Below are 22635 nucleotides of genomic sequence, written 5' to 3'. Positions count from 1 at the left end.
TGCTGAACTAATAGTATGCCCAAAACTGCCTTTATTTCGACATGCCGATCACTTTACAATGGTTCATCTTGATATACTTGTAATGACAATCTCAATCCGATAGGAAGTGATAATTTTTTTTCCGTTATAGTACGTGATTGTCCAAATCTCCTGCCTCTTAATTCATTCACCATAATCGGTGACAATGGTCCTTTTTCTGTTGGAGACAACGTCACATTTTCCTGCCATAGAGGATATACGATCTCTTCAAATCAACCTGATCGTCTGATATGTCTCACAAATGGATCCTGGGACGCTTTACCTCCGGTATGTTCGGGTACGTACAGTCCTAATGTCCATACAATTATCTACTTTTGGAATAACCAAAGACATGTGGCGGGACGGTTTGCGAAATGTTAACTTCTAAAATTCAGAAATAAACAACGAAATACGTAGACAATAAAAGGTTGCAACCTGAAATATATATTCATTGTACCAGTATTCCGGAATAAAATAAACGAATTCATGAGTAAATACGCAGACGCAGTAAGGTGGGTGTCTACGGAAAAGTACAAATATTGTCATTGTCTTTGTGATTACGTATGTTGAAGGGTACAGTGAGTAGACAAGATATATGATGAGAAAAACAGTGTTTCTTACTTCCTTTTTGAGAATGCATAGTAAAAGCTATACGCGATACCCTTTGTTTGATTTTGTGCAGTCTACACTATGACAAATTTTAGCTGATTAAGACTGAAAGCGTTGCTATTTCCTGAAGCGTAGAATTCTAAAGCACTCCTTTACAAACAGCTTTTCGATTGCACGAAGAAACGTGTGATGACAAACATGCCCTATGATATATTTATCAAAAGTACTAAGAAAACTACCGAGTAAGCATTTTTTGCAAGTTCAGGGCAGGAATAATCTTGCTGTCTATTTTGATATCTGATTTTGAAAGATTCAAGAAAATGACAAATTACAAAGTTTTCTTTCATTTCTTCATATGAACCAGTAGAACTTGCTGATACTGTTCTATTCATGGATAGTCCCCCTACCATGCGTAAGTTCAGAGAAGTAAGAATGTAGGATGAGTGGTTTTTTCAAATTTGATTACGACACTCAGTCACTCTTTGTTGAAGACTTGTGGTTCTCTGATTGATGGAATTTATAGATTTGAAATTATTTTTCTTTACAATCAAGATGTGAACGAGTGCGAGAATACTGCATGTGGCAACAATTCGATTTGTCGAAACTTTAATGGAGGATATTCGTGTGAGTGTGTAGGTGGCTACCAGTACCAGGGCACGGTCAATCCGACTTGTAAAGGTAAGTATTTTATGAGATAATGTCACGTTCATTGGCTCTGAGCCGATATCGATATATGGTATTTCGCGTTCGCGAATCACAGTGAATAGTCAAATTGAACAAAACGAATCCGTTTGAATTGGCTTGTTGATGCAAGCTGAATTGTTTCATGTTTGCCATATTGGCCTAATCACACCTAAGTTTCCTATAGTTTCCAATTTAGTTTAATGTCCACATGTTTGTTGTTTTAATATAGCAGATCTGTTGGTGTCTGTTGTGCACGTAATTATGGAATTACCCTTCAAGGGACAAACTTGCTATCTTTTCAAATATTTCGGTATTTTTTTTTCATCTGATTGAATATTTATGTTGTTCTGCTTACTGAAATATGGAAATTTGTCACTCTTCAGATCTCTACTCCCTCCCTGCTTGCTTGTAGAGTCTTCGATGACGCGATTTATGGGCATTGGTGCAAATAACAATTACGTCATCAGCATATTTACATGTGATGTGTCTACAGAAGGTGTGAGTAGAGCTGCACTGATTGATTGATTGATTGATTATTCAACATGTTTCAGTTGAGCAGAACAGCATAAATAACTTCTTTATACAAAATAAAAACAATCGAATAATTGGAAAAATTAGTGACTTTTTCCCTTCAACTCTTGGCTAATCTTATCCTTTCAATGTAGAAGACACAACCACCTAACCAATGCTTTGAAAATAAAATATAAACGATGACAGTAACTATCGAAGAATAATCTCATGCATACAAAGATACAAACATTTTGATGTAAACTGCTCTAATGCCCAGACATCAATATATTGACTTACAGACATTGATGAGTGTGAAGATCTGGACACGAGTTACTGTGATCAAATCTGTTACAATAGCGTCGGTGGTTATGAATGTTCCTGCTATGAAGGGTACAAATTATTTGTCGGAAGCAACGTAGCAGATTTTTCTTATGGTAGTAGCCTGGATATAGGCTCCGATAGCAGTGGACTTGAAGTCAACAAATCTTGTATTCGTAAGATATACTCTATTTTATAAATTATAGGCTAGCCGTCAAGTCAAAGAATCATGCCTTCACAAGCTTGGACTCTTTCTCAACATTTAAAAATTACAGGCCGTGTACAATGATTGAATTGAGTCAACTTGAATGATATTGCTGGACAGTTTTGCGTTTTAGAATAACGAAGATATTGATAGAGTTTGAAAAATTGACCATGCCGCTTTATTTTAACGCGACCGTATGTCAATCGCTCTTTTTTTGAAACTTACAGTTACCTTTTTTAAATTCATCTTTTCGCAGCAATTACATGTGAACTCCCGGCTGACATTAAACATGGGAAATTTATCCATAATAGTTCCATTCTTGTAAACAACATGACTATAATCAACAGCAATGATACAGTAGAAGTTGTCTGTGAAAGAGGTTACGTGGCAAATGATACCTCGTCCATTACTTGTAATATAGACGGTTCGTTTTCCAGTGCAGTACCTAGATGCATTGGTAAGTAGTATCTAGACACTGTTAAAAGTAAGTATCTCTGTGTTTGAGACAGCTCAAAAAACGGGAAATTTCGCATTTAATTTCATTTACCACTGATGATGTTTTACATTATTGAAATTTTTTTCTGACAACATAAGACGATAGAAATATTGAATAGGTGGCGCTCTGACCATTTTTTGGTTTTTTTCGCGATGCCCTGGAAATTGTGTTATTGTAACTAGCGTTGTAAATCTGTGGGAAAAATAAGAGATGAAAGTTGCACGAGCGAGAAATTCTCAAACGATCTTCATTTGTTATCTTCTGCAAAAAGTCTTATAATAATCATATAAACAGAACAATGGGCAACTATGCTTCATACGGTATACCGTAATTTCGTTTGGAAAGTGTCAAGGCATATGTCTCTTTTCTATTATTTCAGTTGCCTCTTGCGATGAACCAACACCTATCAATCATGGATACTACAGCTTTGTTAATGACAGCTACCATTATTTAAGTGTTGTTTATTACTTCTGTGATGAAGGGTATCATCTATATGGTAATGAATATCGCTCTTGTCGTTACAACTCTGTGATGAAAACGTATGAGTGGTCTGGAGTAACGCCTGAATGCAAACGTAAGAATTTTGCTCTTATTTAAGTTGCAAATAATTTATCAAAATTAAAACACAAACGACGAAACTTGATGAGCATTCCATTGAAACCTTATATTTTAAAAATCCTTTATCGAAAAGTAAGAAAAAATGATCGAAGCAGAGAGACTTTGTTTGAAACTAAGGCGAAGAGGATACAACACAACTACTCAACATAAGGCTAATTCTTTGTCTTTGTTATGTACGTTTAGTCGTAGATTGCGGAGCACTGGCAGCTCCAAAGGAAGGCTCTCTATTTTATATTGATGGAAGCACTACCTTCAATAGCATGGTTTCATTTTATTGTAATAGAGGATACACTTTAGTTGGATCAAAATATCGTCACTGTCAGTCAAATGGTTCGTGGAATGGAACATTCGCTACTTGCATTTTTACAGGTAAGGAATGGGGATTTTTCATGTCGCATCGTAAATGCGTCTAAGCAGTTATGGCATGAGTAATCTTCTTTTATCGGGAAATGGAGGTGCAAAAACGCTTGTTTTCTGCCATTATTTCCATTCTGTCATTGACATTTAGGCCATTTCCTATTATTTGTGCTTCTCTATTAATGTCGTGATAGCTTCTCCGGTCTGCTAATTTGTAGTTCTTTATTATATTTCCCTTTATGAGTTTCTTATATTGTGTTTTTATGAGCTTGTTGAATTCACAGCCGATGATTAGGAATTTGATGTATTAAATCACCTCCTCCGCTACGAGAAAAATCTTCCTTATGAACTTCACCATGAACCTTTACAGTATTCGCAATATTTGATCTCCATACATACCACCTGCGCTGACGACAGAAATCAACAGTTGTCCGATGGTCATACTACAGCATCGAGAGTCACAACGAAACAAGTTCACAGAAACAAGTTCATAGTCAACATGATTTATTACTTTACTATAACGAAACAAAAATTTAAATCAACCCGAAGGACTACATCGAGTGAGGTCTGATTTTAGCGAGGACACTTCTTTATTCGTTTATATGTGTATTCTTTTCTTATTTCACATTTAGACTATTGTGCTGATATCGTTGCCCCGTTGAATGGTCACATAATCAACAGTGACTTCACTCTGGGATCCATAGCAACATTCATGTGTAATCCTGGTTACCAACTGTATAATAATGAGCCATTGGTGTGTCAGCAGACCGACGGAGTTTCCGGGACTACGACTGCGCAACTGATGACTTCTACCAGTACAATAGTGACACTTCCATCTACAACACCTGTTGTATCTAAACACTCAAAAGAATATACATCCTCTGGTGCGGTAATCAAACACCCTCAGTGCCCCATACAGTGTCAGGAACAAACTTGCAAAGTGAAAAATATATTCTTTCAAGTCAGATTGGAGAAGAAGAAACAACGTTAGATTGGACATCGTCAGAAGAAAATTATATTAATACGGGAACGAGTTCAACCTCAACAAGACATGCAACTGTTTCCAATGCAGAAACGCCTGTTAGAACGAGAGAACCAACGTCTACTATGAAATTTCCTTTATTTGATGAAACGACTGTAGAAATCACTCGTGATGACTGGTTCTCCAACAACGCTGCTTCTTCTCCCCAAATAATTTCTGACCGGGGAAGTGATAGTATAATATCGACTGATGGAGGGGCATCATCCACAGCATATACTTCTCTCAAAACCAGGCAAAATGCGGTGACAAATAACGAAGTTACAAGATTTTCACTTACAACTTCAAAAACAGCAAAAAAAAGTACCCTTTCCGTCGATGGACAAAACAATTCTCTAACAATATCATCCATCACACAACTGGCCAGTAGCCCTTCCCAAACAATCGAAGGTTCTTCTGATAAACAAACCACCACTTTGTCCATAAGTTCTGGTACGAAATCACTTCAGTCGACGTCCAATAGTGAATACACACCTACTCTGATGGAAACCTCTGGGATAGCAAATGAGGGCAGTACTGCAGCATTTGATAGTTCAGGCTCAGCAACTGACATTGAAGTCTCCTCTGTTTACGATGTTTCAATTTCAACTTCTCGCTTGACTTTAAGCACAGCAGATTCTACTGACGAAAATTCCATTTTTCTCAAGACGACCCCCACGATTACAGAAAGTATTGTTTCATCACATAAAGATACCGCAGATTCCACAAGTTTTGACACAAGAGCTACAACTTCTGTGTCAATAAACGAAGATAAAGCTACTGCAAAAACTTTCTTGATAACAAAAGGACCATCTGAAAGTCAAATGTCCACTGTTGGACAAACAAATGCCATACAGACGACAACAGACATAAACTTTAGCAGTCCTATTTCAAAAGCAAGAGATACAAAGAGTACCCTTACAACATACAAAACAACCGATGAATCTGCATTATACACAGTCAAAGATAACACACAAATGGAAGAAACGCCAGACTCCGTCACCAGAAGTGTGTTCTCTTCTGATTTCAATGTCACAACTGCACAGTCACCTACAATCAAAGCACATGAAAGTTCTGTGTCATCAATTGATGACACTACTGAAATGATGGCATCCCCCCTTTTCTCAGAAACAGGCATCACTCTGACTGATGGTGATTATACAACCTCATCTACTGAAACAGAATTTCAGACACATCTACTTTCGACAACAAGAGATTTAGATTCAACTCTCGAAGATGTACCGGCTCATTTGATAACATCTATCAAAACAAATACAGGATCGGTATCTACTGTAGAAAGAGACAATGTAGTGCACAGCACTGCCGACATCATTAGCAAAAGTGTAATATTAGCTGACACAAATAGCACTTTCAGTACAAACATAGCATTCGATGGAAGTGAAAAGCAAACAACCTCTGTTTCAGTGGCCACGGATGTAGTTCCTGATAATGAAGATACTACTCTCTCTTTGACACCATCAATCACACCAGATATACACACTGCAACCACTTTTCAAAAGATCTCAACATCACCCAGTGTTGCTATTATGAATAAGAGCACATTTTTGTTGCCATCGACGTCAAACATCGAAGATAAAGATTCAGTGTCCACTGTTAAAAAGAACACTGGTTTAATAATCACTAGCGAACTTTCAAATAACAGGAATACTGCTGTTTCTTTGATAGCATCAATTGTATCAGATCAATACACTGCCACTTCACTTGAAAGGACTTCAATTCCGGCCAGTGGTGCTACTACTGAAGACAGTGCCATTCGAACACAAGCAACATCAACCACAAAAGATGAAGATTCGATGTCCACTGAGAAAAACAATACTAATTCGCAAACAATTATCAATACAATATCGATCCTTGGTGTTTCTACTGACGAAGATAGTGCAGCTACACCAACAACATCCTTAACACCAGGTGACGTTTCAGTATCCACCACTGATGATATTTCTGAAAAGACCTTGACATCGGCAAGTGTTTCTCCAACCAGTGAAAGACCTATTCTAATGCAATCAACATCAAACACGGGCAGTAAAGGTTCAATGTCCACTGCCAATTACGATAGTGGCATGCACACAATTTTTGGCATAATATCAACAAGTGGTGTTTCCACTGATGAAAATACAACAGCTGTTCGAACATCTGATTCAACATCAGGTGATAGTTTACTATCCACCACTGATAATATCTCTGAAACATGGACAGAGTCTATTTCAACAATTGTTCGTTCTCTCCCAACTCTTCAAGATATTATAACCACATTGAAAGGAACATTTCAAGATCCAATATCCACAGCTCATGACATTACCTACACGCAGGCCAAATCAGACTATAACTTTTACAGTCCTATTGTAAAAGTCACAGATACAACGACCACCACCACAACATACTCCGCAACAGATAAAGAATTATCATCCAGTAACGAAGGTAGCACTAAAATGCAGAAAACATCAGACTCATTAATCACAAGTGTATTTTCTGATGGATCTAATGTAACAACCTCTATTGATGGCTCTACTGATATAATGACATCCACCCATCCAATAGACACGAGCCTCACTGATACTGATAATGATTTTACAACTTCACCTTTGCCCATTACAACAGAATCTCCGTCATCACCGATTTCAACAAAAGCTAATTTAGGTTCCACTATCAATGGCGTGATAACCAATCTGACAACATCTATCAAAATAAATACAGAGTCAACAGCTACTATTCAAGAACACAATGTAATAAACACTGTTTCTAACTCAATACAAAGAAACGTAACATCTGGTGATGACGGTGCCACTGTCGACTACAGTATGTTCAACACATCCGATGGAGTGGTACAGCAAACAGACTTTCTTTCATTAACGACTGCTGAAGTTACAAATAATAAAGATATTACTGCCTCTTCAAAAACCATCACAAATGATCAACAAACTGAAGCAACCTTTGAAATAACCTCAACATATGCGGATGATACTAATGGAAGTGAAAATATAACTCTAACGGAATCTATAACAAATACTGACATGACAGGCCCATTGACCTCTACCGAAACAACAACACAACCATTGACTGTCAGTCAAACCAAAAATGAAATGGAGAGTATTACCGGTTCACTAGAAGGAAGTCTTCTATCTACCGATAAGGATACTACTTTCATGGACACTACGACGATCACTTCAGTTTCAACACAGAAAAGAACAGGCTTTGATTCGACAACCATCATTGTACTGTCAAATAATGAAGAGGTTACTACCTCTTCGACAGCATCCATCACATCAGATCAACAAACTCTCAAAATCTTTGACAAAACTTCAGCGTTTGCCAATCCTAGTGCTACAAGTAAAAGCACCACTGTAAAGCCATCGACTAATACAGAGCATGAGCAGGTAACGTCAACTGTAAAAATTAACACTGAGGAACAAACAATGTTTGGCTTAACATCAACGAGTCATCTTTCTACTTATGAAGATAGTACAGCTGAAGACACAACTACCTACACATTAGGCAGTAGCTCAACATACACGGCAGAGCGTGTCAATCAAAAGAGAACAGGATCTATTTCAACAGCCTTCAATTCAGTACATACTGATCAAGACGTCATATCCAAACTCACAAGTGCATTTAAAGGCCCAAGATCCACTACTGAAGATACCAGTTACACACCGAAAACTTCGTTTTCAAACTCTAATGCTCCAATTTCAAAAGACACTGTTACATTGACTACAATCACAGCACAAAGCACAACAGATGAGCAGTTATCATCCACTGTTGAAGAAAGTACTCAAATGGAGAAAACCTCTATGTCCACTATCCAGAGCGTCTTTTCAACTCGTTCTGAAGAAACTAATGGACTATCATTTTCATTGACAACAGATGATAGTTCTGTGACATATCAAGACACTACAGAAGGAAATATACCTTCCGCTTCTAGAGACACAAAAGCCGCTCCTCATGATGATGATGATGACTCTACAACTTTACAATTTCATAGTACAACAGAAAACCCATCATCTACACAGGTAACAAGACTTGATTTACTCTCTTCTGTCACTGACATGACAGGCCCATTGACCTCTACCGAAACGACAACACAACCATTGACTGTCAGTCAAACCCAAAATGAAATGCAGAATATTTCTAATTCACTAGAAGGAAGTCTTATATCTACTGATGTGGATATCACATTACTGGACAATACGATCATTACTTCACTTGCAACAGAACAAAGAACAGACTTTGGTTCGACAACCACCAATGTTGTCTCCAATAACGAAGAGACTACTCCCTCATTGACAGCATCCATCACATCAGATCAACAAACTCTCACAAGTGTAGACAAAACTTCAGCTTTAGCCAATCCTAGTGCTACAAGTAAAAGCACCACTGTAAAGCCATCGACTAATACAGAGCATGAACAGGTAACGTCAACTGTAAAAATTAACAACGAGGAACAAACAATGTTTGGCTTCACATCAACGAGTCATCTTTCTTCTTATGAAGATAGTACAGCTGAAGACACAACCACCTCCACATCAGGCAGTAGTTTAACATACACAGCGGAGCGTGCCACTCAGATGAGAACAGGATCTATTTCAACAGCCTTCAATTCAGTACCCTATGATCAAGACTTCACATCCAAACTCACAAGTGCATTTAAAGATCCAGAGTCCACTGCTGAAGATACTAGTTACACACAGACAAACTGGTTTTCAAACTCAAAAGCTCCAATTTCAAAAGCAACTGATACACCGACTGCAATGACAGCACACAGCACCACAGGTAGGCTGTTATCATCTGCTATTCAAGAAGGTACTCAAATGGAGAAAACATCTGTCTCCACTATCAGAAGCGTCTTTCCCACTGGTTCTGAAGTAACAAGTGAACTATCACTTTCATTCACAACAGATGAAAGTTCTGTGACATCTCAAGGAAGCACTACTGAAGAAAATACACCTTCTGCTTCTGTAGACACAAAAGCCACTCCTCATGATGATGACTCTACAATCGTACCTTTCCATAGTACAACAGAAAACCCATCACCTACTCAGGTAACAACAGTTGATTTACTTTCTACAGTCACTGACATGACAGGCCCATTGACCTCTACCAAAATGAAAACCGGAACATTGACTGTCAGTCAAACTCAAAATGAAATGCAGAGTATTTCCAATTCACTACAAGGAAGTCTTCTGTCTACTGATATGGATACTGCTTTCAGCACAATAGATGAGCAGTTATCATCCACTGTTGAAGAAAGTACTCAAATGGAGAAAACCTCTATGTCCACTATCCAGAGTGTGTTTCCTACTAGTTCTGAAGAAACAAATGGACTATCATTTTCATTGACAACAGATGATAGTTCTGTGACATACCAAGGCACTACAGAAGGAAATATACCTTCCGCTTCTATAGAGACAAAAGCCGCTCCTAATGATGATGGTGTCTCTACAACTTTACCATTTCATAGTACAACAGAAAACCCATCATCTACACAGGTAACAAGACTTGATTTACTCTCTTCTGTCACTGACATGACAGGCCCATTGACCTCTGATGAAACGACAACACAACCATTGACTGTCAGTCAAACCCAAAATGAAATGCAGAATATTTCTATTTCACTAGCAGGAAGTTTTCTATCTACTGATGTGGATACCACTTTCGTGGACAGTACTATCAACGCTTCCGTGGCAACAGAACAAAGAACAGGCGTTGATTCGACAACCACCAATGTAGTTTCTAATACTAATGAGACTACTCCGTCTTTGACAGCATCCATCACAACAGATCAACAAACTGTCACAACCTTTGTCAAAACTTCAATGTTTGGCAATCTCTCTCCTACAAGTAAAGGAACTACAATAATATCAACTTCAAATACAGAGCATGAGGATTTAACGTCTACCGCAAAAATTAACACTGAGGAACAAACAATGTTTGGCTTCACATCAATGGGTCATCTTTCTGCTTATCAAGATAATATAGCTGAAGACACAGCCACCTCCAAATTAGACAGTTATTCAACATACACGGCAGAGCGTGTCAATCAAAAGAGAACAGGATCTATTTCAATGGCCTTCAATTCAGTACATACTGATCAAGACATCATATCCAAACTCACAAGTGCATTTAAAGGCCCAAGATCCACTACTGAAGATACCAGTTACACACCGACAAATTGGCTTTCAAACTCTAAAGCTCCAATTTCAAAAGACACTGTTACATTGACTACAATCACAGCACAAAGCACAACAGATGAGCAGTTATCATCCGCTCTTGAAGAAAGTACTCAAATGGAGAAAACCTCTATGTTCACTATCCAGAGTGTGTTTCCTACTAGTTCTGAAGTAACAAATGGACTATCATTTTCATTGACAACAGATGATAGTTCTGTGACATATCAAAGCACTACAGAAGGAAATATACCTTCCGCTTCTATAGAGACAAAAGCCGCTCCTCATGATGATGGTGTCTCTACAACTTTACCATTTCATAGTACAACAGAAAACCCATCATCTACACAGGTAACAAGACTTGATTTACTCTCTTCTGTCACTGACATGACAGGCCCATTGACCTCTGATGAAACGACAACACAACCATTGACTGTCAGTCAAACCCAAAATGAAATGCAGAATATTTCTATTTCACTAGCAGGAAGTTTTATATCTACTGATGAGGATACCACTTTCGTGGACAGTACTATCATCGCTTCCGTCGCAACAGGACAAAGAACAGGCTATGATTCAACAACCACCAATGTAGTTTCTAATACAAATAAGACTACTCCGTCTTTGACAGCATCCATCACAACAGATCAACAAACTGTCACAACCTTTGTCAAAACTTCAATGTTTGGCAATCTCTCTCCTACAAGTAAAGGAACTACAATAATATCAACTTCAAATACAGAGCATGAGGATTTAACGTCTACCGCAAAAATTAACACTGAGGAACAAACAATGTTTGGCTTCACATCAATGGGTCATCTTTCTGCTTATCAAGATAATACAGCTGAAGACACAGCCACCTCCAAATTAGACAGTTATTCAACATACACGGCAGAGCGTGTCAATCAAAAGAGAACAGGATCTATTTCAACGGCCTTCAATTCAGTACCTACTGATCAAGACGTCATATCCAAACTCACAAGTGCATTTAAAGATCCAGAGTCCACTACTGAAGATACCAGTTACATACCGACAAATTGGCTTTCAAACTCTAATGCTCCAATTTCAAAAGACACTGTTACATTGACTACAATCACAGCACAAAGCACAACAGATGAGCAGTTATCATCCACTGTTGAAGAAAGTACTCAAATGGAGAAAACCTCTATGTCCACTATCCAGAGCGTCTTTTCTACTCGTTCTGAAGTAACAAATGGACTATCATTTTTATTGACAACAGATGATAGTTCTGTGACATATCAAGACACTACAGAAGGAAATATACCTTTTGCTTCTAGAGACACAAAAGCCGCTCCTCATGATGATGATGATGATGACTCTACAACTTTACAATTTAATAGTACAACAGAAAACCAATCATCTACACAGGTAACAAAACTTGATTTACTCTCTTCTGTCACTGACATGACAGGCCCATTGACCTCTACCGAAATGACAACACAACCAATGACTGTCAGTCAAACGCAAAATGAAATGCAGAATATTTCTAATTCACTAGACGGAAGTCTTATATCCACTGATGTGGATACCACTTTATTGGACAATACGATCATCACTTCACTTGGAACAGAACAAAGAACAGCCTTTGGTTCGACAACCACCAATGTTGTCTCCAATAATGAAGAGACTACTCCCTCATTGACAGCATCCATCACATCAGGTCAACAAACTCTCACAAATGTAGACAAAACTTCAGCGTTTGCCAATCCTAGTGCTACAAGTAAAAGCACCACTGTAAAGCCATCGACTAATACAGAGCATGAACAGGTAACGTCAACTGTAAAAATTAACAACGAGGAACAAACCATGTTTGGCTTCACATCAACGAGTCATCTTTCTTCTTATGAAGATAGTACAGCTGAAGACACAACCACCTCCACATCAGGCAGTAGTTTAACATACACAGCGGAGCGTGCCACTCAAATGAGAACAGGATCTATTTCAACAGCCTTCAATTCAGTATCTTATGACCAAGACTTCACATCCAAACTTACAAGTGCATTTAAAGATCCAGAGTCCACTGCTGAAGATACTAGTTACACACAGACAAACTGGCTTTCAAACTCAAAAGCTCCAATTTCAAAAGCAACTGATACACCGACTGCAATGACAGCACACAGCACCACAGGTAGGCTGTTATCATCTGCTATTCAAGAAGGTACTCAAATGGAGAAAACATCTGTCTCCACTATCAGAAGCGTCTTTCCAACTGGTTCTGAAGTAACAAATGAACTATCACTTTCATTCACAACAGATGAAAGTTCTGTGACATCTCAAGGAAGCACTACTGAAGAAAATACACCTTCTGCTTATGTAGACACAAAAGCCACTCCTCATGATGATGACTCTACAATCGTACCTTTTCATAGTACAACAGAAATCCCATCACCTACTCAGGTAACAACAGTTAATTTACTCTCTACAGTCACTGACATGACAGGCCCATTGACCTCTACCAAAACAAGAACACAACTATTCACTGTCAGTCAAACTGAAAATGAAATGCAGAATATTACTAATTCACTACAAGAAAGTCTTATATCTACTGATGAGGATACCACTTTCGTGGACAGTACTATCATCGCTTCCGTAGCAACAGAACAAAGAACAGGCGTTGATTCGACAACCACCAATGTAGTTTCTAATACTAATGAGACTACTCCGTCTTTGACAGCATCCATCACAACAGATCAACAAACTGTCACAACCTCTGTCAAAACTTCAATGTTTGGCAATCTGTCTCCCACAAGTAAAGGAACTACTATAATATCAACTTCAAATACAGAGCATGAGGATTTAACGTCTACCGCAAAAATTAACACTGAGGAACAAACAATGTTTGGTTTCTCATCAATGGGTCATCTTTCTACTTATCAAGATAATATAGCTGAAGACACAGCCACCTCCAAATTAGACAGTTATTCAACATACACGGCAGAGCGTGTCAATCAAAAGAGAACAGGATCTATTTCAACGGCCTTCAATTCAGTACCTACTGATCAAGACGTCATATCCAAACTCACAAGTGCATTTAAAGGCCCAAGATCCACTACTGAAGATACCAGTTACATACCGACAAATTGGCTTTCAAACTCTAAAGCTCCAATTTCAAAAGACACTGTTACATTGACTACAATCACAGCACAAAGCACAACAGATGAGCAGTTATCATCCACTGTTGAAGAAAGTACTCAAATGGAGAAAACTTCTATGTCCACTATCCAGAGCGTGTTTCCTACTAGTTCTGAAGTAACAAATGGACTATCATTTTCATTGACAACAGATGATAGTTCTGTGACATACCAAGGCACTACAGAAGGAAATATACCTTCCGCTTCTATAGAGACAAAAGCCGCTCCTAATGATGATGGTGTCTCTACAACTTTACCATTTCATAGTACAACAGAAAACCCATCATCTACACAGGTAACAAGACTTGATTTACTCTCTTCTGTCACTGACATGACAGGCCCATTGACCTCTGATGAAACGACAACACAACCATTGACTGTCAGTCAAACCCAAAATGAAATGCAGAATAGTTCTATTTCACTAGCAGGAAGTTTTATATCTACTGATGAGGATACCACTTTCGTGGACAGTACTATCATCGCTTCCATGGCAACAGGACAAAGAACAGGCTATGATTCGACAACCACAAATGTAGTTTCTAATACAAATAAGACTACTCCGTCTTTGACAGCATCCATCACAACGGATCAACAAACTGTCACAAACTCTGTCAAACCTTCAATGTTTCGCATCTCTCTCCTACAAGTAAAGGAACTACAATAATATCAACTTCAAATACAGAGCATGAGGATTTAATGTCTACGCAAAATTTAACACTGAGGAACAAACAATGTTTGGCTTCACATCAACGGGTCATCTTTCTACTTATCAAGATAATACAGCTGCAGACACAGCCACCTCCAAATTAGACAGTAGTTCAACATACACGGCGGAGCGTGTCACTCCAAAGAGAACAGGATCTATTTCAACGGCCTTCAATTCAGTACATACTGATCAAGACGTCATATCCAAACTCTCAAGTGCATTTAAAGGCCCAAGATCCACTACTGAAGATACCAGTTACATACCGACAAATTGGCTTTCAAACTCTAAAGCTCCAATTTCAAAAGACACCGTTACATTGACTACAATCACAGCACAAAGCACAACAGATGAGCAGTTATCATCCACTGTTGAAGAAAGTACTCAAATGGAGAAAATTTCTATGTCCACTATCCAGAGCAAGTTTCCTACTAGTTCTGAAGTAACAAATGGACTATCATTTTCATTGACAACAGATGATAGTTCTGTGACATACCAAGGCACTACAGAAGGAAATATACCTTCCACTTCTATAGAGACAAAAGCCGCTCCTCATGATGATGGTGTCTCTACAATTTTACCATTTCATAGTAGAACAGAAAACCCATCATCTACACAGGTTACAAGACTTGATTTACTCTCTTCTGTCACTGACATGACAGGCCCATTGACCTCTGATGAAACAACAACACAACCATTGACTGTCAGTCAAACCCAAAATGAAATGCAGAATATTTCTATTTCACTAGCAGGAAGTTTTCTATCTACTGATGTGGATACCACTTTCATGGACAGTACTATCAACGCTTCCGTGGCAACAGGACAAAGAACAGGCTATGATTCGACAACCACCAATGTTGTTGCTAATACAAATAAGACTACTCCGTCTTTGACAGCATCCATCACAACAGATCAACAAACTGTCACAACCTTTGTCAAAACTTCAATGTTTGGCAATCTCTCTCCTACAAGTAAAGGAACTACAATAATATCAACTTCAAATACAGAGCATGAGGATTTAACGTCTACCGCAAAAATTAACACTGAGGAACAAACAATGTTTGGCTTCACATCAATGGGTCATCTTTCTGCTTATCAAGATAATACAGCTGAAGACACAGCCACCTCCAAATTAGACAGTTATTCAACATACACGGCAGAGCGTGTCAATCAAAAGAGAACAGGATCTATTTCAACGGCCTTCAATTCAGTACCTACTGATCAAGACGTCATATCCAAACTCACAAGTGCATTTAAAGATCCAGAGTCCACTACTGAAGATACCAGTTACATACCGACAAACTGGTTTTCAAACTCTAAAGCTCCAATTTCAAAAGACACTGTTACATTGACTACAATCACAGCACAAAGCACAACAGATGAGCAGTTATCATCCACTGTTGAAGAAAGTACTCAAATGGAGAAAACCTCTATGTCCACTATCCAGAGCATCTTTCCTACTCGTTCTGAAGTAACAAATGGACTATCATTTTCATTGACAACAGATGATAGTTCTGTGACATACCAAGGCACTACAGAAGGAAATATACCTTCCGCTTCTATAGAGACAAAAGCCGCTCCTCATGATGATGATGACTCTACAACTTTACAATTTCATAGTACAACAGAAAACCCATCATCTACACAGGTAACAAGACTTGATTTACTCTCTTCTGTCACTGACATGACAGGCCCATTGACCTCTACCGAAACGACAACACAACCATTGACTGTCAGTCAAACCCAAAATGAAATGCAGAATATTTCTAATTCACTACAAGAAAGTCTTATATCTACTGATGTGGATACCACTTTAATAGACAATACGATCGTTACTTCACTTGCAACAGAACAAAGAACAGCCTTTGGTTCAACAACCACCAATGTTGTCTCCAATAACGAAGAGACTACTCCTCCGTCTTTGACAGCATCCATCACATCAGGTCAACAAACTCTCACAACTGTAGACAAAACTTCAGCTTTAGCCAATCCTAGTTCTACAAGTAAAAGCACCACTGTAAAGCCATCGACTAATACAGAGCATGAGCAGGTAATGTCAACTGTAAAAATTAACAACGAGGAACAAACCATGTTTGGCTTCACATCAATGAGTCATCTTTCTACTTATCAAGATAATACAGCTGAAGACACATCTATCTACACATTAGGCAGTAGTTCAACATACACGGCAGAGCGTGTCACTCAAAAGAGAACAGGATCTATTTCAACGGCCTTCAATTCATTACCTGCTGATCAAGACGTCATATCCAAACTCACAAGTGCATTAAAGGCCCAAGATCCACTATTGAAGATACCAGTTACACACCGACAAATTGGCTTTCAAACTCTAAAGCTCCAATTTCAAAAGACACTGTTGCATTGACTACAATCACAGCACAAAGCACAATAGATGAGAAGTTATCATCCACTGTTGAAGAAAGTACTCAAATGGAGAAAACCTCTATGTCCACTATCCAGAGCGTCTTTCCTACTCGTTCTGAAGTAACAAATGGGCTATCATTTTCATTGACAACAGATGATAGTTCTCTGACATACCAAGGCACTACAGAAGGAAATATACCTTCCGCATCTGTAGACATAAAAGCCGCTCCTCATGATGATGATGACTCGACAACTTTACCATTTTATAGTACAACAGAAAACCTATCATCTACACAGGTAACAAGACTTGATTTACTCTCTTCTGTCACTGACATGACAGGCCCATTGACCTCTACCGAAACGACAACACAACCATTGACTGTCAGTCAAACCAGAAATGAAATGCAGAATATTTCTAATTCACTACAAGATAGTTTGATATCTACTGATGTGGATACCACTTTTATGGACAATACGATCATCACTTCACTTGCAACAGAACAAAGAACAGCCTTTGGTTCGACAACCACCAATGTTGTCTCCAATAACGTAGAGACTACTCCCTCATTGACAGCATCCATCACATCAGATCAACAAACTCTTACAACTGTAGATAAAACTTCAGTGTTTGCCAATCCTAGTGCTACAAGTAATACCACCATTCTAAAGCCATCAACTAATACAGAGCATGAGCAGTTAATGTCAACTATAAAAATTAACACTGAGGAACAAACAATGTTTGGCACCCAACCACATCAAAACAGTCATCTTTCTACTAATGAAGATATTACAGCTGAAGACACAACCACCTCCACATCAGGCAGTAGTTTAACATACACAGCAGAGCGTGCCACTCAAATCAGAACAGGATCTATTTCAACAGCTTTCCATTCAGTACCTTATGATCAAGACTTCACATATAAACTCACAAGTGCATTTAAAGATCCAGAGTCCACTGCTGAAGATACTAGTTACACACAGACAAACTGGTTTTCAAACTCAAAAGCTCCAATTTCAAAAGCAACTGATACATCGACTGAAATGACAACACACAGCACCACAGGTAGGCTGTTATCATCTACTATTCAAAAAGGTACTCAAATGGAGAAAACATCTGTCTCCACTATCAGAAGCATCTTTCCCACTGGTTCTGAAGTAACAAATGAACTATCACTTTCATTCACAACAGATGATAGTTCTGTGACATCTCAAGGAATCACTACTGGAGAAAATACACCTTCCGCTTCTGTAGACACAAAAGCTACTCCTCATGATGATGACTCTACAATCGTACCTTTTCACAGTACAACAGAAAACCCATCACCTACTCAGGTAACAACAGTTGATTTACTCCATCCAGTCACTGACATGACAGGCCCATTGACCTCTACCAAAACAAGAACACAACCATTGACTGTCAGTCAAACTTCAAATGAAATGCAGAATATTTCTAATTCACTACAAGAAAGTCTTATATCTACTGATGAGGATACCACTTTCGTGGACAGTACTATCATCGCTTCCGTAGCAACAGAACAAAGAACAGGCGTTGATTCAACAACCACCAATGTAGTTTCTAATACTAATGAGACTACTCCGTCTTTGACAGCATCCATCACAACAGATCAACAAACTGTCACAACCTCTGTCAAAACTTCAATGTTTGGCAATCTGTCTCCCACAAGTAAAGGAACTACTATAATATCAACTTCAAATACAGAGCGTGAGGATTTAACGTCTACTGCAAAATTTAACACTGAGGAACAAACAATGTTTGGCTTCACATCAACAGGTCATCTTTCTACTTATCAAGATAATACAGCTGCAGACACAGCCACCTCCAAATTAGACAGTAGTTCAACATACACGGCAGAGCGTGTCACTCCAAAGAGAACAGGATCTATTTCAACGGCTTCAATTCAGTACCTACTGATCAAGACATCATATCCAAACTCACAAGTGCATTTAAAGGCCCAAGATCCACTACTGAAGATACCAGTTACACACCGACAAATTGGCTTTCCATCTCTAAAGCTCCAATTTCAAAAGACACTGTTACATTGACTACAATCACAGCACAAAGCACAACAGATGAGCAGTTATCATCCACTGTTGAAGAAAGTACTCAAATGGAGAAAACCTCTATGTCCACTATCCAGAGCGTCTTTTCTACCCCTTCTAAAGTAACAAATGGACTATCATTTTCATTGACAACAGATGATAGTTCTGTGACATATCAAAGCACTATAGAAGGAAATATACCTTCCGCTTCTATAGAGACAAAAGCCGCTCCTCATGATGATGACTCTACAATCGTACCTTTTCATAGTACAACAGAAATCCCATCACCTACTCAGCTAACAACAGTTGATCTACTTTCTGCGGTTACTGATATGACAGGCCAATTGACCTCTACCAAAATGACAACACAATCAATGACTGTCAGTCAAACCCAAAATGAAATGCAGAATATTTCTAATTCACTAGACGGAAGTCTTATATCCACTGATGTGGATACCACTTTATTGGAAAATACCATCATCACTTCACTTGCAACAGAACAAAGAACAGCCTTTGGTTCGACAACCACCAATGTACTTTCCCATACTAATGAGACTACTCCGTCTTTGACAGCATCCATCACAACAGATCAACAAACTGTCACAACCTCTGTCAAAACTTCAATGTTTGGCAATCTGTCTCCTACAAGTAAAGGAACTACTTTAATATCAACTTCAAATACAGAGCATGAGGATTTAACGTCTACTGCAAAATTTAACACTGAGGAACAAACAATGTTTGGCTTCACATCAACAGGTCATCTTTCTACTTATCAAGATAATACAGCTGCAGACACAGCCACCTCCAAATTAGACAGTAGTTCAACATACACGGCAGAGCGTGTCACTCCAAAGAGAACAGGATCTATTTCAACAGCCTTCCACTCAGTACCTACTGATCAAGACATCATATCCAAACTCACAAGTGCATTTAAAGGCCCAAGATCCACTACTGAAGATACCAGTTACACACCGACAAATTGGTTTTCCATCTCTAAAGCTCCAATTTCAAAAGACACTGTTACATTGACTACAATCACAGCACAAAGCACAACAGATGAGCAGTTATCATCCACTGTTGAAGAAAGTACTCAAATGGAGAAAACCTCTATGTCCACTATCCAGAGCGTCTTTTCTACCCCTTCTAAAGTAACAAATGGACTATCATTTTCATTGACAACAGATGATAGTTCTGTGACATATCAAAGCACTATAGAAGGAAATATACCTTCCGCTTCTATAGAGACAAAAGCCGCTCCTCATGATGATGATGATGACTCTACAACTTTACAATTTCATAGTACAACAGAAAACCAATCATCTACAAAGGTAACAAGACTTGATTTACTCTCTTCTGTCACTGACATGACAGGCCCATTGACCTCTACCGAAATGACAACACAACCAATGACTGTCAGTCAAACCCAAAATGAAATGCAGAATATTTCTAATTCACTAGACGGAAGTCTTATATCCACTGATGTGGATACCACTTTATTGGACAATACGATCATCACTTCACTTGCAACAGAACAAAGAACAGCCTTTGGTTCGACAACCACCAATGCTGTCTCAATAACGAAGAGACTACTCCCTCATTGACAGCATCCATCACATCAGGTCAACAAACTCTCACAAATGTAGACAAAACTTCAGCTTTAGCCAATCCTAGTGCTACAAGTAAAAGCACCACTGTAAAGCCATCGACTAATACAGAGCATGAGCAGGTAATGTCAACTGTAAAAATTAACACTGAGGAACAAACAATGTTTGGCTTCACATCAACGAGTCATCTTTCTACTAATGAAGATAGTACAGCTGAAGACACAACCACCTCCACATCAGGCAGTAGTTTAACATACACAGCAGAGCGTGCCACTCAAATCAGAACAGGATCTATTTCAACAGCTTTCCATTCAGTACCTTATGATCAAGACTTCACATCAAAACTCACAAGTGCATTTAAAGATCCAGAGTCCACTGCTGAAGATACTAGTTACACACAGACAAACTGGCTTTCAAACTCAAAAGCTCCAATTTCAAAAGCAACTGATACATCGACTGCAATGACAGCACACAGCACCACAGGTAGGCTGTTATCATCTACTATTCAAGAAGGTACTCAAATGGAGAAAACATCTGTCTCCACTATCAGAAGCATCTTTCCCACTGGTTCTGAAGTAACAAGTGAACTATCACTTTCATTCACAACAGATGAAAGTTCCGTGACATCTCAAGGAATCACTACCAAAGAAAATACACCTTCTGCTTCTGTAGACACAAAAGCCACTCCTCATGATGATGACTCTACAATCGTACCTTTTCACAGTACAACGGAAAACCCATCACCTACTCAGGTAACAACAGTTGATTTACTCCATCCAGTCATTGACATGACAGGCCCATTGACCTCTACCAAAACAAGAACACAACCATTGACTGTCAGTCAAACTCAAAATGAATTGCCAAGTGTTTCCAATTCACTACAAGGAAGTCTCCTTTCTACTGATATGGATACCGCATTCAGCGCAATAGATGAGAAGTTATCATCCACTGTTGAAGAAAGTACTCAAGTGGAGAAAACCTCTATGTCCACTATCCAGAGCGTCTTTCCTACTCGTTCTGAAGTAACAAATGGGCTATCATTTTCATTGACAACAGATGATAGTTCTGTGACATACCAAGGCACTACAGAAGGAAATATACCTTCCGCTTCTGTAGACACAAAAGCCGCTCCTCATGATGATGACTCTACAATCGTACCTTTTCATAGTACAACAGAAATCCCATCACCTACTCAGCTAACAACAGTTGATCTACTTTCTGCGGTTACTGATATGACAGGCCAATTGACCTCTACCAAAATGACAACACAATCAATGACTGTCAGTCAAACCCAAAATGAAATGCAGAATATTTCTAATTCACTAGACGGAAGTCTTATATCCACTGATGTGGATACCACTTTATTGGACAATACCATCATCACTTCACTTGCAACAGAACAAAGAACAGCCTTTGGTTCGACAACCACCAATGTACTTTCCCATACTAATGAGACTACTCCGTCTTTGACAGCATCCATCACAACAGATCAACAAACTGTCACAACCTCTGTCAAAACTTCAATGTTTGGCAATCTGTCTCCCACAAGTAAGGAACTACTATAATATCAACTTCAAATACAGAGCATGAGGATTTAACGTCTACTGCAAAATTTAACACTGAGGAACAAACAATGTTTGGCTTCAATTCATCGAGTCATCTTTCTACTTATGAAGATAGTACAGCTGAAGACACAACCACCTCCACATTAGGCAGTAGTT

General features: G+C 38.7%; 2 protein-coding genes across 2 annotated transcripts; both read left to right on the top strand.

Annotated features, from left to right (window-relative positions):
• Window positions 1-1731: 1731 nt before the first annotated feature.
• Window positions 1732-21672, top strand: LOC139142949 (serine-rich adhesin for platelets-like). The gene is made up of 9 exons (XM_070713145.1): window positions 1732-1807; window positions 2121-2315; window positions 2601-2801; window positions 3220-3414; window positions 4448-4569; window positions 5304-14634; window positions 14939-16917; window positions 17148-18933; window positions 19467-21672. Exons 1-9 carry the CDS (start codon window positions 1732-1734, stop codon window positions 20909-20911), a joined length of 15330 nt encoding a protein of 5109 aa, XP_070569246.1. The 3' UTR covers window positions 20912-21672.
• Window positions 21076-22479, top strand: LOC139142948 (mucin-22-like). Its single transcript, XM_070713144.1, has one exon. The coding sequence runs from the start codon at window positions 21076-21078 to the stop codon at window positions 22477-22479; it is 1404 nt and encodes a 467-aa protein (XP_070569245.1).
• The last annotated feature ends 156 nt before the right edge of the window (window positions 22480-22635 follow it).

The sequence above is a fragment of the Ptychodera flava genome, chromosome 10, assembly GCF_041260155.1.
Source record: "Ptychodera flava strain L36383 chromosome 10, AS_Pfla_20210202, whole genome shotgun sequence".
Taxonomy (NCBI): Eukaryota; Metazoa; Hemichordata; class Enteropneusta; family Ptychoderidae; genus Ptychodera; species Ptychodera flava.
The sequence above is the reverse complement of the archived record's forward strand: the minus strand, read 5'-3'. Positions and strand labels throughout refer to the sequence as shown.